Here is a 23455-nt window from a genome sequence, read left to right as displayed (position 1 = left end):
TTTGTGAACATTAGCCATGCAGAAGACAGACGTCGGTCGATTTGTCAACTTCCGCCCCCCACGCCACCTACACACAAGGGAAGTCACTCGCTCAACTTCCGGTACAGGCCTGGCGCGATGAGCGGTGTAGTGTACGCAGCATCCACCATGAATCTAATCTGTAATTCAACCATTTCACGTCGTTAACCAAGACCTTAGTTTCGCTATGTCAGGAGGCACTAGACAGGTTTCGATTAAACACGAGACTTCCTATCGTTTTCCATTAGAGAATGTACGAGCGGTTCAAACAACTGTGTCAAGAATGAATGCCTACTCACAGATGACGACGACGAAAGAAAAAAAGGCTTCCATGAAACAAAGCAACAGTCAACACATACTGTATCGTGAAACCAGTCTTTCCATTGAATCTATACTAACTGAGATGAAAACACATGGACTTCACAAAGAATCTACAACTCAACGATAAAATAATTGGGGAAATAAATGGTAAGTCACATGACGAGCACATCTGTTTTTGATCTGACGTCAAACGCCTAGCTCTTACGTCACAACGCGTGTGCTCAATAGTCTCATGACGTCGTGGTACACGGTATATGTAATATGCACATCACTGACGTAACCTATGACATCATCATCGTGTCTGCATTGTTGATTGGTTTTTTAAACAATAAAAACACGAAAAGTATTCCATAACGAAACTTAATTAGCGAAGTCGAAGGAAAGCTGCTTCTTGTATTGTGCATCCTGCTCACACAGATAGAACATGATGATGGCTAAATTTGCATTGCGTGTGTGTGTTTTCACATGGCCGTGGACAGGCTGAAGGGAAGTCACATGATGTCGACAACGTCTCAGATGAGCTGCTCGATGATGGCAGGAATGAAGTGTCCTAAGGTTTGGGAAAGCAAAGAGTGACCCAAAGAATGGAACCAGTCACTTGTCCTACCCTTCCAAAGGGGAAAAAACCCCAAAACAATAAGCAACCACAATCAACAGTGCCAAAACTACAGAACTGTAATTTAAGCCTCATTAGCCACCAAAAGTCTTCTTCTTCTGAGTCCTTAGTCCTAACCCGAGCATAGGACGCAACGACACCATGCCAGGGAATCCGGTTCTGGTCGTCCCTCCCGAGAAGAGTCCGTGTCATCCCAGCTGCCTCCACCTCCCCGTGGACCGATCTCCTCCACGTCTACACGTATACCTTCTTGTTCAAGGTCCCCCATGATCACTTCAACTCTTTTGCCGATGAGCTCTTAGTGGAAGAGCAAGCCGAATTCCGAGAAGGCAGGAGCACAGTTGAATAGATCTTTTAAAAGTCGCATCCTGATAGAGAAACACCTAGAACACCCGAGAGATTTGTGTTTTTTCTATAGTTTCATCGACTTTAAAAAAGGTATTTGACAGAGTTTGGCTTTAGGGATTGTGCACGAAATCGCAAACGCACACACACACATACACACTAACTTTTATTGCATAAACATCCAATGTGCCAATGAATCACTTTTCTACAGTTACACTAGCTGCGTTCCTTCACACTTAACTGTCAACCACCCACTTTTCGTGCGCTAACCTCTCAGCCTTGGCATGTATATTCTTTTTTTCCTCTTTACGTGCCACCCGAGGTAAGCATCTCGCCTTCTCCAGCCACTTGACTGCAGTAGCTTCCAGCAGATAAAATCAACGCCAGCAGCTAGAGTGGCGGAATGTGCAGCCCACCCCATCTTGTCCCCGCCAGCCACACGCCAGCGATGCGGGCGCCAGTGAGGGACGTAGCGACATCTTCAGCTCCTGCCGGCGTCACTGGCTCTCCGCGCCATATCCTGCCTGCTTTCTCGCATCCGCAACATGGTCGTTTTTTCATTCCTGACAAGGGAGGGGGCAGCGATCTGTGAGATGGAAACGCCTGGAGGAACTGTAGGTTACGATTTTGGACTGGGAACGACTCCACCTACGCCTCCGCCACAACTTTGTGTCCAGACACCATGAACGCCTGCAGTAGTAAGTTTCTTTGCTTCCTCACCAACTCCCTGCGACAAAAAAAAAAAAGTGCTTGCTGCATGCCGCGTACTGCGCAAGTTGTATTACAGTTCATGAGGTTTGTTGAGTTAGATGGTTGTAGATCGTATTACATGAACCATAGCTAGAACCGACAGCTACACATCTGATGTATATACTATACTAAATCTTTGCGCTGCAGCTTCTTGAGCAGGGTTCACGGGTCTGGAAAGGTTTAAATCGTTGCAGTTTCGTTCCAGAATTAGCTTTTACTGGAAAAACCAGCAGATAAGAAAACAGATTAAGTTGAAGGGAAAGTGATGGGGAAAACAGATGCCCTCCGTCGTGACGTAGATGCGCGTTTCTCGCTCACGAACTATGTACGTGCGTGCGGCAATGGACACCGAACCCTCGTTGCTGATGCTCCTGATGAGCTGTCATCTCTGCTTCATAAACCGTAACGAGGCGCTGACTATGACACGGAAGGGATGACAGTTACAGACGTTAAAATCATTTCCTGTTCTTTTAAACAAACCTCCAACAGGCTGAGGAAGCGTGCTTTTTGTGAGCTTGCGGGATATTTTACCGATGGTGACAGGCATGTCGCTCAAAACTCTTTACCATTGTCCCCCAGTCGGTTTTTCCTAAGCACCTATCACGTGTCTTTCTACATAATTCTTTTTATAGGCTCTTTTATGAACAACAACAACAACACTCTGCGTGACTTTCAGCTTTCACAATGCTGATACGCTTCATATATCTTACACATATTTAACGATCTTAATGTCGTCAAGATTTGAACATGTAAACACGAGGGTTAAAGGAAAGAGAGGGGAGGAGAGAAAGATAGATGGGGAGGAATAAAGAGCGAGATATGAGAGGAGGAGGGAGAAAGAGGGAGCGTAAATCGTAGCTTTCATTTCCTTCCTCCTCTTCATGATCAAAGTTTTGACGAGCTTCATTGCGAGAACTGGGATAGATACTTATTTCTTCAGTTTACTAGCTGTTCGTCTATAAAGTATTTTTCAAGAATTATGATAGACTATCCCCAAATAAACCTTTTTATTTTTATAAAAAGGCACAGACTTGCCAAACTGTCTATTATTTGTGTGGACGTTATAACTTTGCATTGAGGGCTGTGGTTGCTGTTTGGAATCTCTCTCTCTCTCTCGCCCTCTCGTTTTTCGAAAATTCCGGGATCCTCGACTTTCCCTAAATGTTTACTGAGATAGAATACTGTATCAGGTAATCGAAGACGTAAGGAGATAACAACCCAGCGCCACCTCTTCAAGGGGAATGAAACCACTTTGGGTATACGTCATCTTGCACCTGTGAGTTGTCAGATTTTTCAGTATATACCACAAGCTTGTGGAAAGCTAGTGAGTTCTTGTTTTTGGAGGATGCGAATGAGGGCCCTCCCTTAAGTGTTTTCGTCCTCCCTAAAAACTTATCGCCGTTTTCATCTTAGCCAATGAACGGTGAGTACCGCAATCCTCGGGTATTTCTTCTGCCACCAGCGGGAGAATCATTTGACACTAGAGCATTGCAGGCTTGTAAGAGTACAAAATTATGACAGGCTTATTAGCGTGCAAAATCACTTTGGATTAACTTAATTTAGACACTGTCCCTCGCCTTCCAATCCACCTGTGTACTCGCGAGATGTACGAATGTTAAAGGTCAACGTGCTCACCTGTGTCAGGTCGACTGCAACAACCAGCATAATTGTTTTACGACGTCAGCAACCACAGTTGCTTGAAGGTGAACATGTCCAAACCCCGGCATGTGTTGATGCTGGACATGGACCTTTTCATAAACATGGCTTTGTAGCACTGAAGCATTTGCAGTGGCCGATCAGCAAGTTTATCTGGACACTGACACATTTTAAGCGAATGATGCGAATACTTTGATTATTGTTTTCTCAACTTCAAGTTTTGTGGCACTTTTGTCTCTTTTAAGACCGGTGCTTCAGTTGAGACATGTATTGTTGGCTACTCGGCTAATGTTTGAACAGCTGGACAACACTGGGCAGCATCACTTGATTTACTGGCCAACCTACCTGTCCTCTCTCTCGTGGTGTGAGATGTGGTGTTTGATTATGTTCCTGCCACTGCCAGAGAGCATGACAAGTCGGTTAATATACAGCGAGATATTTAACGCAGACTTAATGACGAGTATGCATCAAATACATTACTTTTCACTGACTGACACCTCCCATTTAAATTGCCCATTGGGACTAATAAAGTTGGTTGTTATTGTTATTGTTAGGAAACACGCATTTATTTCAATCTAATTAGCTTTTTAATTAAACACGATCTGGTCAAAACTCAAATCGCTATAAAGAAATATCATAGTTCAGCATTTTTAACATTCAGGTATGGTGGCTTCTCCAAGGGTGGACACGCAGCGATTCTAGGTTTTTAACGGACAAAGCACTTTTCTGTTGATGATCATGATATAATTTATACAAGTAAATAGTTCAAAGTTCACCATGACAATAGCTAATCTGTGTTAAGACTGGGTAAAAGACAATTTTGCATGAGAATACGCCTGACGGTGGCCCTTTCATTCCTGTCTTCTCAGTGTCTTGGCCTTAACACATTGAGAAGTGCACCCCGTGACTTGCAGGGAGGGGGACGGTGTTGCTGATGGTAGTTCCTGGTTCGTTTGCTGGCACAAGGCCTGTGTAAGCCGCATGCAGACATCTTTGTTGTTGGAAGCAGTTCGAGCAGATCGCCGTGTTTATGGCTTTAAGGCGAAAACTCAAAGAAGCGTTTGTCCCCAGAAAGGTGATGTGGTCTTGTCTTGCACTGTATCCACACTGGCTTCTTTCGTGTCAGGGTTTGGTGTGAAAGTCGGGGTTGTCTTAGAGATAACTGTCAAACTTCAGAAGACGAAATGTTCAAGAAGGGAGTTAGGACTGAGCTGACAAGCTGGCTGGAAGGACTCTGAGACCATCTCTTTCCTATCTCCTGCTCCCTCCGTATTTCTCTCTCATTCGTGTCAATCTCTTTTAAGTTTGAGCTTGTATGCGTGCATTCGTGTGTGTGTGTGTGTGTGTGTGTGTGTGTGTGTGTGTGTGTGTGTGTGTGTGTGTGTGTGTGTGTGTGTGTGATCTCATTCAAATCATGTGTTCTACACACACGACCCTCAACTATGTGATACAGTCATGTCACTCAGTTCATTTACTGGCATTCTACATACATCCTAAGATAGGAGGTTTGCATCGAATACAAAAAAGATTTATTTTTAAAATAATTCATGTACTGCATACAGTATGGCTGTATCTACTGCATGCTGTATGTTCTAATGTCCGTAAGAAAGTATGAGATTGGTGAATTATTAAAGAGAAATCTGTGTTACTGGTGTAGCTAACCACAGATGATGCCAGCACTACTGCTACCTGCTTCTTGATGCCAGGGGAATGTCTGGTCACTGGTTAACAGGTACATTCCGCCACTCCATTCACGAAAAGCAATTGTTCATCTCAAGTTGTATGAATGATTAAAGAGAAGTTATATGCTGCTGTTTAGTATTTATTCCCATCTGTAAACCGGATAATCGGCGCACGAAGTTTGTTTTCTGAAACCATCGGGTGTTCCAAAACAGAAAAGAAAAACACAAACAAACAAACAAGCAAACACAACTGACGCCAAGACACACAAATACTGCTAGTCACTGGGAAAGAAGTCAAAGAACGGATTTGATGGAAGTGTCAGACGAGAGACAGAGCTATCACTTTTCCCACGCACGAACAATAGATTGCAGTAAAACTATGTGTACTGTCAGAGAAAACATGGATCATGGGTGATACCGAGCAAATATAAACCAAATATTGTTGATGACTGTACAATATTTTCGAAAAATAATTTTGGGGAAAAATATACGATGCTGCAGTTTTTTGAAAGGCAGGTAGTAAGCTTTTGACAAGGTGCACTGGCATGGTACATACAGACAAGCTCTGTTGTTCCCTTTATCACAGTGTTATCTTCTCCTCACCCAAGCCCCGATATCCGCAGTCGACAAAGCAATGAGGATGTGTGGAGGCTGCCAAGTCTCACTTTCAGAGAAACCATTCACTTTACAAATCAGGCGGGGAAACAATTCACGCTTTTTTCTTTTGTAGAACACCTTAAAAACAGGAACTATGTTCCAGAAAATGCGAAAATAGAATGCCTGGCTGCTTTTGTGAAACAAAATAAACATGAATGTTTATAATACTTTAAACATAAAGAAAGGTAAGTAGTATACTTTATTCTGATGATGATCACGATGATGATGACTATGAGGCTTCTATGAGGCAGTGATACCGTGAAACAGTTCAAGGAGCTGAGGAGGTGAGTTGCTCGAAAATACTAAAGTGTTTGAGAGAGATGAGTTTAAAGCTGCTTCTTGCAACTGTTCGAAGAGGAGAAGGAGGGCAAAGGGACAGGATCCCAGACACATGGACCAGAGGAGATGAAAAGCCCTGGTATGCCGAGCAGAGGTGCGAGGATGTGGGGTACGTGTGTGGGGACATGGGATACGTGTGTGGGGACATGGGGTACGTGTGTGGGGACATGGGGTACGTGTGTGGGGACATGGGATAAGTATGGGGGAATATAAGTGTTCGGTGAGGCAGGAAGAAAGGTCGTCAGCAGCACAGTCAGTCATGTGTAGCAAAGGCAGTCCATATAATATAATCGGAACTTGGTAGTCAGTGAAGTCAGAGAAGCATCATGATGATGACTTAAAATAATACAGTGATCAATAAATCTCTATAACTATATTCGGCATGTGTGATCTGCCAGTACTTGAAGGAGCGGCTGGAAAGGTCCATGTCCACTCCAGATGCTGATCCCTTTCTGTTGGTTTAATTACAAGATGAAGAGTTAGTGCCACGTCACTCATGCCGTAGGACCAGCCATACTCGAAGTTTGGGGCAATACTAACTTTGGGGGCAATACTAAGTTTGGGCAATACTAAGTTTGGGGGCAATACTAAGTTTGGGGCAATACTAAGTTTGGGGGCAATACTAAGTTTGGGGGCAATACTAAGTTTGGGCAATACTAAGTTTGGGGGCAATACTAAGTTTGGGGGCAATACTAAGTTTGGGCAATACTAAGTTTGGGGGCAATACTAAGCCAGGTTGCGTTTGATCGGCTTTTCATTTAGAAATAAGCTTCGGATGCCTGAAGGATGAGACTGGGGAGGGATCATTCATTTCAGACACCTCTTAACGAAGAAATATAGCCGTTGGTGCCACAAAGAAAAACAACCACCATCCTCGAAATGATGTGAAGTAGAAGAAATGTGCCTTGATTGGCGGCAGAACATTAAACTTCCTCAAAAAGTAAGAAATGAGACCGAACTCAAAGTCAATCTGAGAATTTCTGTTCAGAGAAAGCCACACCTGTGATGATTTGACGATTTTTATTGAAATTCCACTCTTGAGACAGCTTTACTTTCAGCATCCTTCCCACACATTTCTTTGCTTGCAGGAACTGCATGGTTTACTGAGTGCGGAACCTTGTAATTGGAGAAAAAGATTAGTTCCAGAGAAGCAGACTGGCTGACATCGCACTGTAGGTCCCTTTAACCGGATCTTTTGCCCAAGACACGATGCTCTGTTGTCTGAATGTTGACACGTTCCTTCTCCATGACTCGAAAGAGGATGTAGATCGGTAATTAGTTCTCCCATGTGTGGAGGCGAGTATGTCGCACCCACTATACCAATCTCACAACTTCAGTACTTTTAAAATTCCTCCCAATAAGTGAATCTGTATAAAGAGTTACAGGGAAAACTCTTGGCAAAGGGGAATGAGGAGTTGGGGGAGTGGAGAGATGGACTGACGGATGCAGCCACAAAGACAAAGACGTATGACAGGTCTGTCTCCTACAAAGCATCATCAGCTTGGAACAGACTACCCGTCAGTCTTTGTCACTCTGAATACGAATGTTAAGACCTAGTAGTATAATTTATGTGCCTCGAAGTCCTTCTCAATCCTACTGACAAGCAAATAAAACAAGGCAACAGACTTCCAAACAAACAAACAATACAAAAAACAACTAAAACTCCAAACGACAACAAACCAAGTAAACCAAATCCAGAAAGTGAGAGCCAAGGATACCTAGACAGTGAGTTCTTGTCAATACTCAAACAATTCCTTAGGTTCCCTGGAGGCAAACCGCCGTCACCTTGAGGGAGGAAACCTCAGGCCGCTGCACAGCTGATCGCTAAGTCCCCATCTTTGACCGTTAGTGTGGCCACAGAAGTTAGCGCCAGCTCCAGCAGTCACACCTCTCTGTCCTATATAAACTTGAATTCACACGCAACCACTTTTTTTTCTTTCTTTTACTGTTAACAGGGGCAGTGTGGACAAGAATTGTTTAACCCAGCGCAGGCCTACCGTCATCTGAACGTGACCAGCGGAGCTACGGGACGTGAGGGGTCCGCCTCCTCCCCGCGCCACGTACCTGCAGCCGGCCCCGGTGTCAACCAATCACAAGCGTCGGTACAATTTCTTGACCTCAACACGCAAAGTTGGGGTGTGGGGAGGAGAGAGAGATCCTGTAGCAAAGCATAAAATCTCGCTGCCTTGTCTTCACTTTTCTGGGAGAGCTTCTGGGGGACACGCACACCAACCTCGTGGACACCAAAGCCCGCACAGTCACGTACTCGGCCCGCGGGAGGAAAAGGGTGGGAGAGACAGAAGACGACGGCAGCCGCAAAGCAAACTCTGCCCGAGGACAGTTGAACTCGAGTACTTTGTGCGTTCTTGTCAGTCTTCAGTGTTTTCCCTGTGCACGGCTGTCAGTCGGCGGTATTCGGCTGTAAAGGCAACATCTCGACCCGCCTGACAGGTTTGGAGTTGGACTAATCGGCAAAGAAATATCTAGACCAGAGATGAGATTGTGTGAAATTGAGTTTGTCGCAGGATAAATATACATTCTCAGAAGTATTTCTTACCCTGGCAGTGGAGGCGTCCGGCTGTAGCTTGGGTGGACTAATTGGCACTTACTACCCGACGGTGGGGTAGCTGCAGCAGCCAGGCCTGAACATCTGGATATTTGCCAGGGTATCTGACTCCATCATCATCGACTGGGGTGTCTACTTGCAACACTTAGCGCTTTTCGTCCTCGGAATATCTACTTGAAACCTGTAAGACTTTCGTCAGTGCGGTCTGCCTGCCTGTCCATCGTCACCACAACGCCGTCGACCTGACAGTCAGGGTGTCTACCTGCAACATCCAGATGCTCACTCTACTTACGACAGTGTTCTCCTGTCGGTGCCAGCCATGTGTTGAGAGCTGTGAGAGTCGAACCCTCTCCGTCTTGTGCGTGGTCGTGGTGCTCCTCCTGTCCTCGGCGGTTCGGGGGCAGAGTTGTGGTCAGCAGACTGCCTGTGCTGGGGGCCGCCCGCCGGACTCGCGGGGCTGCTGTCCCTTAGGGGCAGGGCAGGTCTGCGGACAGAGGACGGGTGCAGCGTGTGACGGAGAGCTCGGGTACCGATGTATGGACGCCGACGGCAACGTGACGGTCAGCGACGAGGGAGTGTGCACAGGTGAGAGAAATATCATGGCAGATACCGCATGATGGTCTTTTGTTTTCTGGTGTTTCTAATGGTGGTGGTTATTGAAATGTGATGATGATGATGATTGATGATGATGACGACGACGACGACGACGACGACGATGACCAAGTGTTACTCAAGTGAAGACGGCCATGGAGGTGTACAAACATTTGGTTAAGTTTCAGACAGCTGTTTCAGAATATCACCCAAGTCTATATTAGTATATTATAAGCACGAGCGTGTCATGCATGTCATTTCTCGATGAAAAGTAGAGAAGACATCTCACAGGAAGATAGTAAAACAAATTCTCGCCCAGCATTTTAGTCGATCAAATGGAAGACTGTGCTTGGTACTAAGAACAGAAAGGACACTCGTTAAACTCTACTTCTCTTGTTAACTATTTAGTCTAACTTTTTTCTATTTGTCGCATGCGGCGTCTATTTTTATTTGCCACTCTCTAAATTCTGAAAATTTGTAAGATACACATGGATTTGTGTATACACTAGGATGACCAGGTGATTTATTTCTTTACCTGAAGACAGTTTTTGTAATCAGGTGCGAAATGCTTTATTAGGCACGTTCCTCCGGAACACCTTCCTCGCGAGGGAGTGCACAGGTAGTAAGCACACCTGATATATGTAGCCGAAAAACTATTACAGATGGTGAATAGGACAGGTGGTGACACAGGTAAACAAGTAAACAGTCGCAATGCCCGACAGGAGCACGAGGAGCGGCGTGTCTAGGGTGGGACACGTCACACGGGTGGCAGAAGCCAAACGCAGGTGAAGGAAGTGGGATTGAAGAAGGGAGCTGCACCAACGACAGGAGAGAAGCGACACAGGTGGTTACCTGGTCTCTCAACCATCACAAGCCTTGACAAACAACGTGGTGATCTCACTGTGGGAAAGGCAGCATGCATGTTCACACAGCCATCATGTTTGTGCTCCACATGCACGCACACCACCCTCGGGCCCTCACCTTCGCCCACACATTTCATCCCTTTCGTCAGTTTTCAGAGTTTGGTGCGAGTTTCTCTGCTTTCAAAGGGCCACCTCTGTCTGTGGTGAACGACCGGGGTGTGAGGGAGGAAAGCGGTAGTTTACTTTCTTTGTTTTCATCATAATCTATAAAAGATTACCACGTTGTTCGGCAGATTCTTTTTTCTGGGCATGTGGGAGATACTCAAAAAAATTGCCACTTTTTGTGGCATGATGGTAATGACAAGGGCAGTGTAGACAACGGTCATCTGTCTTTAGAAGACAACAAATAAACTCTAATTGTAGGAACCCCACTGGCCGTTCTGACGATGCTGTGAGGTGGCTCTGTCCCCGATTAACAATCCTCCTCTACTCAGCATGTGGGTCCATCTCCGTGTAATCTCATTTATTGCAAAAATATTCCATCCAAACTGTATGCGCGTGCGTCCGTGCGTCGTTGGCTTATAGAAAGTCGCATTTATTTTTCAGACGTGTACTCGGTACTTTGATGTGGTTGTTGCTGTGCATGTTATGGCAAACATATACATTAATACTTATTTTCTACATTATATCTTATTACTTCTGTAACTCTGTCTTCTATGCGTGCACATGTTGGTGCCACTCCATAACTTTCTCTATTTCTCACAATTACAAAAAGACAAAGAATGCCATCAGGCACAGACAGATAAAAAAGGTAGATCAGTATATCTCTATTTCTAAACACTATATAATGATATAATGATACCCCTGTAGCCAGTGGCAGGAAGGTGAAAGCAGCCGACAGGCGGCACGAGGGAACAATGCCACACCACAGCGAATGTTTTGGTCACAGCTGCCATTGTATGTCTGAATCTCATTAACCCTCGTCAGCACCAAAGCCTCCTTCATATCACGTTCACCGACTTGTAAATGACCTTGTCACATGCAAACCGCTTGAAGGGGCAATTGTCGCCGACACTGATAATAGCAATCCTCTTACCTCATTCCTCTTACCTCATTCCTCCCCATCCCCCTTCCCCCGCACACATACTCAACAACAACAAGCAAGCAAAGAAATCTACTTACAGGCAGAGAGAGTATTACCTTGGCACGTTCCTTGTGGACCCTGATATGATAATTAAATGTATTTTAAGTTGGCTGCTGGCTAGCAGCTGGATATCCAGTTATTTTGAAACTTTCTGTACTCAAAAACTATCATTGTTTTGAGAATAAATTACTGCATTCAAAGGTGGAATACATTCCGCACGGAGTTACACACCTTGAAATTTATTTCTCACACCGCATCAGGAATGAGTGAAAGATACCCACCAGCCCCACCTCCACTCCTCCACCCTCCCCGCGCAAAATGAACAAATGTGGAGGAAACCTAACACAACTCGGCGCACGACGACATCAGCAGCAGCAGCAGCAGCAGTTTTGTGACAAAAACATTTCTTTCTCAGAAAATAAAGAAAGCTTTCCTTGTTCCTCTCCCCCTTCACTGGTTGGCTGCTCTCCTTGTACCCTCCTGTCCTTGTACCCTACCTCAGCGACATCAGCTTGGCCACTATTTTCTTTTCTCTCTCCACTCAGTAAACAGCTTTTGCTAAGCGGACTTGTACAACCAACTTCCTTGAGAGAGAGAGAAAAAAACAACTGTGTGTTTGTGAAATAGAAAAACGTATTGATTGATACTTGTGGTCTAAAGAAGGGTGTATGGAGAAAGCGATAATATGATTACAAACAATACAGAGCACAAACCACTGTTAGATATACATAAATAAGTGTGTGTGTATACAAGTCTACTTGTGTCACATTATTTTAGAATTTAAATGCATGGTTGAGATACAATGCACACACGTTTACATTTGTATTGAAGCTACCTAGAAACTGAGTTTAACAGAAATCGGCAAGATATACAATTTTCTGTAGATAAACTCACGCCTTTAAGGTACCAGTTACAGTAAAGAACAAAGTGAACTTCTTTCTCTTCAGTTTACACAAAAACATAACTGTATGTTGACTGTATGTAGAATAGTAAACAGCGATATTTAGACGCACCTACGTTGTTTCCCATTATAGCTTGTAACTAGTATTCTACTGATTAAAGTAATTTTAAAATATGTTTTAACATATCATGAAATACATTTACTTATATTACTCTTCACAGTGTGGTCAGTCACTAAGGCGGCACGTTTGGATTAGCAGTTAAATTAGATAAAAGTTAATGAAGAGAAATTGTTTGTAGATAAAATAGGATTTTCCTCAAGGAAACTACATTATTAAATATAAACATGAAAATATTTTATGAACAGACACGCCCCTACACTTTACCATAAGGCTAGATTATTGGTGGAGAAAGTCAGTATATACAGTCCCTCATTATTGTCAGTCAGCCGCAGACCTCACTGTAAACTTGAGTGGCACATCGGTTCTAGGCGGAACGCTTACCGACTGACCCCGTGTTCAGGGTCAGTCCCACACCTTGTGGAAAGGCTGCAGCTGTCTCGGCTAGCCTGGCAGGTGTCACGCGTGACTTTGATCGCTGATAACCAATTAGCTGGCTACTGGCAGGTTATGCATATCATAACACACACAATACATGTTTGTTACTCGCTTTGTTCCCCTGACTTGTCTCCGCTTTCTTGTTTCATTTCCTAGACCAGCCCCGATCGTTAGGATGGATGCGTACAACACTTCGTTTAGTCTTTAGTGGTTGAATTCTTTGCCTGACAGGTGGAAGGTCCGGTGGTGCAACAGTTACACTGTCACCAATACAGTGGGACTGGTTGGTCTAGGTTCCGATCTCGTGTCGAGCACGCTGTTCTTTCTCTGCATGTGGCACTTGTTTGCAAGGCTGCTCTACCATAATATACCCTTAGTCGCTGGCTCGGCACCATTTCTGCCCCCACTCACTCCAGTTGGGACTCGGCAGGCATTTTGGCTTGTGTACCCAACTACAGGCAGGGTAGCCACACAAAGCCAGCCTCACCCGCACGGCGTCAGAAATCTCTCGAAAACAAGCTTCAGGTGAGTTCCGCCGCCACATCTTAAGCCCGGGTAGATCCACCCAGCAGGAGCCGCGGCGTGCCAGCCACGGCCTGTGTACCCCAGCGATTGAATTTCCTATTCGGGGTGGCATAATGCTAGGTCGCCGAATATTGACCTAGTCCATGAAAGCCGTTGAGTATATATGCTGTTCGTGAAAGCACATCTCATTCTGGAATAATTTGTTCCCGTTATTTTTGTGATTGGCGGGATAAGAGTTTAGGGCAGGGGTCTCAAACACGCGGCCCGCGGGCCGAATGCGGCCCGCGAAACATTTTTGTGCGGCCCTCGCCACGTCCGCGGTGTATATGTATGTTGTGCTTGTGATTAACTCCCGCAGTGAAATTACCCCGTTATTAGTGAAGAGACAACGTCAACTTATTTTAATAAACTAAACTACCTGTGCATGTAATAAACTACACTAAATGTTTAGCATTTAACTGCAGTGACAGTAGTGTTCGTAAAATTTAATGAAAAAACATTTTCTTTTCGTGGTGCGGCCCGCTGACTGGCTGTTACTTTCCACTGCGGCCCACATGCTAATATGAGTTTGAGACCCCTTGTTTAGGGCATTGACAAGGTGAGATATCTGTGTGTGCGTGCGTACGCGCGCGCGCGCGTGTGTGTGTAAATAAGTTGTTTAGCCGACCTGAGCCAAGTCCGATCCGCTTTAAGAAATGACCCTCGTTAACCACCTTGTCAGGTTGTATTCCTACTTGCATCTGGTGCACTTAGTTTTGTTTCATTTGGAGGGCAAGTGCTTCCACCTAAAGGTGATTTCACACTATGAAAGAAGGACGGGGGAGAAAGCGGAGTTCACTTCCAAAGCCGCATGTCCAGGAGTCGATGTTGGCCTTGTAACCGGCTTCGCTTGGTCTGGCAGCAAGTGACTTCTACTGTTGAACTGGAACAAACATGTCTGTCCCCACGCGCTTGCCTCCCGAAATATGTCCACACTCGATGCTCGTAACGGAGGGCCTTATCAAACACACACCGGAAGGGTCAGTAGAATGACGTGCTTTTGGTGAGCCCACACCACCATCTCAGTTGACACAGGTCAGTAGGAGGAGGCAGGCCATTCAAAAATGTCCGACGCCTGATGGTGGTCGTCCTTGCGTTGTTTTGAGAGGTGTCGAGTTTGTACAAGACGCGCGTGGAGGCGTTTTCACAGTCGCGAGCCCACCCTGTGTCCCTTACTTACTTAACTCACACACATTGTAACACTGTGTACCCATGTTGTGTAATCTTACGCGTATTCCTTACATTTTGGAATTATCCAACATCGCCCTCCCGTTTGCCGATGACTACTCACCTTTAACGGTACAGGGTTAGTCTTCAGGCGGATTACAAAACTTTATTTCTATGACTAAGTGATTGCTAGAGATCCTTCTGTCTATCACTGTACCAAGGTGCTTAACACTGGCATCCCTCTGTACCAGCTGTCCTTGGATTTGGAGTGGAGGGAGAGAGGGGCACTGCCATCTCTTCCATCGACAAATTGGAGCTTTTATTGCCACATGCACTGACACGTTTATAAACTCCGAGAAATAATTAGTTTCTACTTCCAACGAAGGTCAGTCTTGAGGCCGTATATTTTCACTGCAACTGTTTGTCACAGGGTGCCCCCCTTCCTCTCTCTTGCAGGCACCTTTGACCTGAATGTCACAGAGGTCAGGCAGGACGGCCTTGACCTGCAGTGGAGGGACTTCAGGCCGCAAGACTACGAATTCGAATATGCCCTGTTGTACTGTCGGAACTCTTTTACGACTGACCTGTCCACCTGGACCACAGTGGATGTAAGTACAGCTGTATATTTACTGTCATGTTTGTTGTTTCTTGCTGGCACCACACTCATCTCTCCATGAGCTCTACATGGCACAACACACTAAGTAAGTCACGAGCTTTACAACCTGCTGGACGATACTCTAGTCAAAGCATACTTCAGTGAAACAGCACATGATGAACAAGCAAGCAAGCAAACAAACAAACAAACAAAACAGCCAAAAAAACATGTGTTTAAAAGGCGGATGTTTCCGATGTATCAGAAGACTGGGTAACAACAACAAATGGTGGTACGTGCGTCATTGCCGACAGGTACAACAACAATCAGGCAGGTAAACAGACAGACAACAGCGAGGTGATAACACCATGATTGATATGCTGTGTGATGACTTGTGTTTCTGACCGTAGATCGGCACCAGCCCAGAATATACACTGCGGAACCTTTCTCCTGGTACCCTGTACTTCATTCGGGTGGCCATATGGGAGGACGCGTACGAAGGAATCCTGGGAACGATGTCAGAAGCTGTGTGGGCGACCACTGCCTGTGAGTTCTTTTTTTTTTTTTTGCAGTTCACCGTATGGAGACACGTTTCCTGTTAATTTTGTTTGTGAGCTGCGCCGAACAGGAGGACAGTTTTATACATCTGCAGCATGACACAACATCTCTCCTCTCTTCTCTTCCCGTCATACAAACCAATACTACTAATAACAACAGTAATAAATCCCAGTTGTTACACACCATGACCTGTCACGATCACCACATATTCCATGACTTAAACCAGGATGTTCCATCTTCTTTCCCGCAGCCACAGGGCACTGCACTCACAACGGGCAAGAGATACAGGTGGGTCACGTGACCCAAAACTGCGAGGAAGTGTGCACGTGCCAAGCCAGCGGACAGTTCACCTGCCAGCCTAGATGCCCACCTCCCCAGGCTCCCGACAACTGCACGGTTCATCAGGTGGAGGAATGCTCCTGTAACTTTACTGTCTTGTGCCAGGAGCAGCAGGACACAACAGGTCTGCAAGTGTGAGAATTATAGTGTGCGTGTGTGTGTGTGTGTGTGTGCGAGAGAGCATACAGTTACTAGCGAGAAAGTGGCTGGCAGTGTTGTGAACGAAGTTGTAGCGATGAATGATAAGGAAAGAACGACGAAGCACTGTCCAAGACCGATTGCTCGCTCTAATGACTGACAGCACGTGGTAAGACCTCTACCTCTAATGATTGACAGCACGTGGTAAGACTGATTGCTCGCTCTAATGACTGACAGCACGTGGTAAGACCTCTGCCTCTAGTGATTGAATATTTCTTATGGTTGTCCAGACCTCGTGATTTCCTCTCGGACTACATCGACACATTAAACTTTCACCTCGACCCTGGGGATATAATTAACAATATCTGGCTCGCCAAAACTGTTTTGTGTGCACCTAAACTGTTGATGTTGGTGACAAAAATCTTTTGAGGTTTTAAAACTTTCAAAAGTAGGCAAAAACCCTAAACTGACTTGGTGCCTCCAAGGTTACGAATCTTGTTAGACACGAATGTGAAGTAAACGGTTCGTCTTTAGCGGAAACGATTTTAAACCTCAGCATCTCTCATTTCAGTTTTATTTGAATCACCTTTCCCTCTGAGGCCGAAGATGTAGTTTGTAGAAAGGTCTCAGAAAGTGTAATGTCACGTGTCTACAGTTGCCAAACACAGAAGGGAATTTCTGATTTTCAGATTCACCAGGCACTTCCGGGTCACCATGGACAGGGTCATCAGCCAGCGAGGCGCTGCCCTGTCAGTACAATGGATCTGCCTACAGTCACGGCACCAACTGGACGGATGTCACCAACTGCAGTAACTGCTGGTGTCACTGGGGGCTCGTGACCTGCCATTCGCTGTGCCAGGAGACCGTGGCGCCACCTGGGTGTGTCAACCCAGTATGGCGGCGTTCTACAGATGGTTGCTGTCAGACCTTTGAGTGCGATCCGCAAGGTGAGCTCCTTACTAAAAGACAACACTTCTCAGCAAGATGGTGGTGACAATATTGCGCAGTACTTCAGCTCTACATCCCTGATTTTTTTTTTTGTTTGTCAAGTTAAGCTTGTTTGATGTTGACGAATATATTTTATTACTTTTTAATAATTTTACTATACGTGTCACTGAAAAAACAGGAATTTGCATCGATGGGTCTGTCTAGTTGAGCGTTTTTTCAGATTTCTTCATCATGTCCAGTTCTGTGCTTGTCTTCTCGTGTACTCGGATTCTGTGGGATCATGTCAGGTGATTAAAGGTAAGCTGTGTTGTCTGGTGTGCAGACGTGTGTATCTACAACGACACCACCTACGCTGTGGGCGACGTCTTCAACGACGACTGCGGCCTGTGCACGTGTAACGCCACCAGCATCGTGACCTGCATCAGCACCTGCCCACCTGTGTACCTGCCATTCCCCACCCTCCTGTGCCCTTTCCCGCACGTGCGTCGTACTGTCTGCTGCGACACCGTGCAGTGTCTGGAGGAGAACATTGGTCAGTCTCCTGCAGAACGAAAACTTTTCTTTCTTCTCCGTTTCGTTGCATTTTTTTTCCTCCTTCATTCTCTCCCTCCCGTCTTTTTTTGTGTTGTACCCTTAGCAACCCTTCTCCTAGTGCTTGCCAAACATAGCCTTCCCTATCCCGTGATGGCTTTCACACACTCCCCGTCTGACTCGACATTATTCCCACCTCTTTTTCGTTCATTTTTCATTCATACCTGCACTCTTTCATCCCTGTTTCCCTTATTTATTTACATTCAATCATTTCTCCGTTGTGTGCTCCTTCCTCCAATCTTCACGTAGTTTTTGTGGCTTCCAGATGCTCAGACGATGATCAGTCGCCTGATGGCCATTTCCTACGAGCCGCACTCGCTGACCATCAGCTTCGAGGTGGACCGGGCGTCCTGGCGGAGCGTGACGCAAGACCGTTACCAGGTGATGACGTCACACTCCGGCGCCGACCCGCACTCGTGGCGCAGCACGACGGTGGCGCCCCGGCGGGTGGACATAGACGAGAACTCTTCCTCGCCCTCCGTCCTCCTGCATCGCAGTGCCGCCATCCAGGTGGGGGAACGGGTGTACGTCACCTTGGATCAGCTGGAAGCCAATACAACCTACTACATACGCGTCACGCCTGTGACGGCTCGTGACATGGGTGTGACAGAGGAGAGTTCTAACGCCACCATTTTGCTGGGCTTTCTGGCCGCCACAACCTTAAAAGAAGGTAAATCTTGCAAGAGAGCTTGACCACATACAGACCCTAGTGTCAGAAAAAGCAATAATTAGTGACTGAAAATGTTAATGTCAAATATTGCAATGCATAAAAATGTTTCATATTGCTGGGTTAGTGTTAATTTGGTCGCTTTCATTAAAAAACAATTTTAATTAGAAATTAACGTTATGCGCAGGATGTTAAGTTTTAATAAGTCACTTACATAACCTTCTCTTGGTGACTATTGTAGTCTACATTACTTGCCGACGATTCCAACTGGTCAAAAGTTGTGTGGGATGAGTTCTCTTCCTTGGCGTCCCATCTCACGGTCCGGTTCATCTCGCAGCGAAAATGGCCGTGTTTAAACCATGACAACTTTCGAGTCCTTCACATATCTTAACCCTAGTCACACTCCATTGCTGATGAAAACACTCCTTGCAGAATGCACCGTGCTCTCGTCACAATACTCCAAAAGGAAAGTACTCCTCCCCTCCCCTCGTTTTGTGTATACGTAAACACTCTACATCCTGTTTGACGGTGACCAGAACACACATCATAGTTCGCCATTGTGCTCGCCAATCCTCAACCACGCGCATGACTGCATTTCAGTTTCCGCTGTGACCAGCCCCCCGCCGTCCACACACCGCTCACACCAGCAGGTGGGGCTGACGGTGTACAACATTTCCTATGACGCCGCCTCCTTCCGTTGGCCGACGCTGGATGACGAATCGCTCAGTTACGTCACCGGGTTGGTCATCGAGTATCGCGATGACGTCACGGAGGACTGGAACGCCACTGCGCTGATGCTGCCAACGGCGACATCGCATCGTGTGACGTATCTGATGGCCAATCACAAGTACTTCGCCCGCTTGGTGGCGCTAGCCTTGCCCACAGACAGGATCTCCATGTCATCCGTGGAGTTTGTTACAACTACAACGTATCAAGGTGAGCAATACCATTTTCGGTACCCCGCCCCCGAAAAAGAAAAGAAAAAAAAGTCAATGAAAGAATAACGAAACAGAACTCATGCAAGTGTAGTTACCGGCAGCTTTGTTACTGGGAGTCAAAGTTGCAAATCGTATTACCACAGGACTGAGCAATCAGTCGCTTTTTCTTCTCTTTGAATTGGAATGGCGGTCTTACCTACATCAGGTTAACTTTATGATAACGGAAATCTAAACGGTTGCTTTCATCATAAATATCAATCTTTTCGTTCAAGTTAATGTTCAGACGGTTGAAACTATACTTGAATAGCTATATATTTATTATTAATTTTCAGATTACTCTGATCTGAGTCTCATACTCATCATTGGGTTTCATCAGCTTTTGTGCTTCTGGCTGCTGCGGTCGTAGCGGCGTGTGTCACCTGGCGACGCAAACACGGAAAGTGCCAGAAAGAAACGGCCTTCGAGAACATGACCTTTGGCGTACCCATGTAAGAGATTCTTGAGGGTAGATTGGGGAGGTGTGAACATGGAGTTGTGACCCGACTAGCGGGCCTACTCACTGAGTGCCATCACAGGACTAGTGCCACGTGGCATTTTCAGCAGATTACATTCCAAGGTCAAGGTAGTTCTGGGGGTGGAGAAAAATAAAGTCGTCGGCACCTCCCTCGACTATTTTTATGTTCTTTAGTGTTTTATCTCTGATTTCGGCTACTATGAAATCCAAAAGATTTACACACATTTTCCGCACAGATAATACTATTTGTCACAATTCTGACAACAGGACAGGAAATGATAGCTATCGTTTAAAATGTCAAGAGCTCAAGTTCTTTTCTAAGAATGAGACAGGGTGTTGAGAAGAATTTCTAGAGTTTGTGTTTAAAGTATCTTGTAAATTACTTATTTTGTCTCTGAAGTTAGAGTCGTAAATGTTTATTTTAACTGTCCACAGAAGAAAATGCAGTATGGAAGAATCCAATGGCTTGGACCGCACAGCCGGGAATGGAGTTTTGCGGAAAGAAGACAAAAAATCTCACGATATTTGCTGAAAAAAAAAGCACTTTATCTTCTGGATTCTCCAAGACCAACCAGCCAGCATTTAGCCGAAAGTTACTACGAGAGTTTCGCTCATTATGTGCATTTGTTCTTCAGTCCATTCCGATTTACATCATATTTTAAACCATTTAAAATGTCGATTTACAATTACTGCGTTTGTGTCCACTGTGTCCCTGCACTGTGAACAGGGTTACTTCAGACACAGGAATCTGTATCCCCGGGATGCCTCGGAGACAATGTTTTGAGGCTATCGACAGAACAACTTCCGGTATAGCGAACGACGACAATGGCTGTCGGCAGAGTCTGCGAGAGTCACAACAATAAACAGTCAGGAGGTGGTTTGTACTGTTGCAAGTGTCAAATGTTTTGGTGTAAGTTTTTATTTCGATTCCGCGGACAGGTATATCGAAAGAGCAAGAAGAGTGGCGAGCGGCTGTCATTCATGCTGTAGGCCGTTCAGACAAAAGTTTAAAGCCACTGAGAGCCAAAATTTGTTTGAAGCGGAAGTCTGTCCATTGCTCGCCGAGACTAGAAGCGGAGAACATAGCGAGAGGCCGAGCGTTGGTCTCGGCGTACAGTCAGCCATCCACCTTTACACGTCTGTGGTCAGACACCTGTTCGTGGACCGGAAGTACGTCTTTGTGGACGGGAAACACATCGTAGATACCAATCTTCTGTAGATGTTTAACATTGCAGCACTCGAGCTTCACAAGACACATCTTTTAAATAAAGGAGGACATAAAAGGACAGAACTGTGATACTGAGGGAGAAGAGACTGCACACGGCACTCTCGATATTCAAGCTTGCAGGGCAAGGAACTAAATTGCAGTGAAAGATGTAGGTTTGGATGACGGCTTTTGCAAAAGGTCCTAAAGGACAAAAGTTTATGTTCTGGCCTTGAGATCAGAATGGGGCCACTGGCCACCAAATCCTTTGTGTCACGTGTCCTCGTGCTGACTCCCCATCACCCCTCCCTTATCATGGACAGTATGCATGAGATGCGACCAGCAGCATACTTTCATTTTTTTTTTTTTTTTTAATCAAAGCTTCTATGTATCAATGCTTACAAAATTAAAAAGTGTCACGGGCTCCGGCCGTTGGTCGTAATGACCTGTACGCCTGATGCTTGGTCACCTTCCACAAAGCTGTGTTCATTTAGTAATGGTCTGCGACTGTGCACGGACAACCTTCCAGCCTGAAATGTGAACTTTGTGTACAGTCTGACTCACAGTCCAGAAATAACTTCTGGAAGAGACATCCTTTTGACCAGCGCCTTCTCAGACATTTGTAGTGGGGATGTACAGGATGGGGGGCTGCTGACACAAAGCGGTGTTTGGTGAGGTACTTGTCAAGTGACCTTTTGGATGTTTTTGGTGTAGATGAGTTATAGAGACTCCAAAGATCCCATCCGAGACAGGTGAATGAGTGAAATTGCAATCAAAGACAATAGTTGAATCACGCTAAACGGTGTGCGTAGAAAACAATATATTTGTTGTTCATGTTTGTTGACTTGCTCTTCAAGAGACTGAAGGACCTACGTGTAAGTGCATACACTTAAGGTGGGTTTTAGGATTTGTGAATATGTTGGCTGCGGAAAAAGTGGTGGTTATTTTCATGTTTCTTCAATCTGTTATCACTGCCAGTGAAAAAAGCAAAACATACAATGATGTACCTTGTGCTTATTCCAGCATCGACAAAGCAGCCTCAGAATGCTGATGTAATCGGAATTGTATTGCTGGTGAGGTTGGGAGAAGGGTTGTGCGAATGAGGAAAGAAGCTGTTTACTTCATTCCTGGCTTTATTACAGTCTCGATACCATCGAACATAAATACTGGACAAGAGGCGAGGTACCCCATGAAGAGTGTATATGATCCATAACCAGGTTGGGGGCGGCAGGATCCATACTGCCATTCGGTGTTGCGAGAGGTGAGGACAGCAACATTGTGATGTTGTAACTGGTTCATCTCGCACTTTTCCAAATGCTTATGCGGTTCCCGACAAATTATGAAACAAAAACTGTTATAGTCAGCAAGGCACCGTTCTATATAGGCATTTGCTTCTCGATTAACTATTCAGTCAATATTAAAGCGACGTTTAGTTCAATATTACAGTAGCCAGCAAATGTTTAAATTTAAGGCAAAGTGAAGCAGTTTTGTGACTGCATCGACTTCACCAGCTGTCAGCAGATGCAATTTTCCTCAGTATTGTATTAGATTCTTGGAATGTTAAGGTGTACATTAACTCAGTTTTGTTCAGTTTAAAGTAATACGAAAAACCCAAATGACCATGGAAGGAATTTAAGATGTTTAAAAAATATATGGTTTAAGCAAACCACTGCTGGAAATATAACCTCAAGTGTGAATGGAATAAGAACCTGCTGCACTAGGATTAGGTCTACGTATTTACAACAGTGCACACGCCATGATTTTATAATATACGATGCCTACATTAACCTAGATGTTTGCAGCAAAATGACTTGTAACAAGTGTTTGCACTTTTTAATAAAACTATTGTTAACAATCATTATGAAGCTCTAAAGATTAATGTTTTTTGTTCAATAATTAGGGGGTCAACTAGAATACTTACAGGACTTGCCACTCGCTCATCAATACTGCTGACAAGTGCCATTAAAAAAGTTTGTTTCTAGGGCAATGTTTAAATAAACCCTTTTGATTGGTTACACCAATTCATGCATAATAAATTCGTTTTCCTTTGTTCTCAAGTCGGCTTTTGCTTGTTTCAAAAGTACATGCTTGCAAACCCCTTGAATGTGTGAATTCAGAGATAATCCAAGCATTCTCAATCCCTTTGAGTGCAATGGATTTTTTTTAGCACAGATTGTACTATTTTTGCTTATTTTGAAAAGAGCTATACTTCCTGAAACATTTTTTATAC

The 23455-nt window shown here is 45.1% G+C and overlaps 1 protein-coding gene across 2 annotated transcripts; it reads left to right on the top strand.

Moving 5' to 3' along the window:
- Positions 1-345: 345 nt before the first annotated feature.
- On the top strand, positions 346-23282 carry LOC112570956. Of its 2 annotated transcripts, none has more exons than XM_025249712.1 (12): positions 346-486; positions 819-1998; positions 8340-9535; positions 15193-15344; positions 15739-15874; positions 16137-16349; positions 17053-17310; positions 17634-17843; positions 18168-18572; positions 19170-19505; positions 19840-19995; positions 20457-23282. In XM_025249712.1, exons 3-11 carry the CDS (start codon positions 9226-9228, stop codon positions 19911-19913), a joined length of 2094 nt encoding a protein of 697 aa, XP_025105497.1. In that variant the 5' UTR covers positions 346-486; positions 819-1998; positions 8340-9225; the 3' UTR covers positions 19914-19995; positions 20457-23282. The 2 variants fall into 2 exon arrangements, with proteins under 2 accessions (XP_025105497.1, XP_025105496.1); XM_025249711.1 differs by lacking the exon at positions 346-486 and having other exon boundaries at positions 654-1393; positions 1628-1998.
- The last annotated feature ends 173 nt before the right edge of the window (positions 23283-23455 follow it).

Source organism: Pomacea canaliculata, linkage group LG8 (genome assembly GCF_003073045.1).
Source record: "Pomacea canaliculata isolate SZHN2017 linkage group LG8, ASM307304v1, whole genome shotgun sequence".
Classification (NCBI taxonomy): Eukaryota; Metazoa; Mollusca; class Gastropoda; order Architaenioglossa; family Ampullariidae; genus Pomacea; species Pomacea canaliculata.
The sequence above is the reverse complement of the archived record's forward strand: the minus strand, read 5'-3'. Positions and strand labels throughout refer to the sequence as shown.

Excerpts from the sequence above, each read along its gene's own strand:
- LOC112570956 (XM_025249712.1), top strand. The coding sequence starts at position 9,226 with ATGCTCACTCTACTTACGACAGTGTTCTCCTGTCGGTGCCAGCCATGT. Across the intron at positions 9,536-15,192 it reads CGACGAGGGAGTGTGCACAG|GCACCTTTGACCTGAATGTC; the intron begins GTGAGAGAAATA and ends TCTCTCTTGCAG. Across the intron at positions 19,506-19,839 it reads TACAACTACAACGTATCAAG|ATTACTCTGATCTGAGTCTC; the intron begins GTGAGCAATACC and ends ATTAATTTTCAG.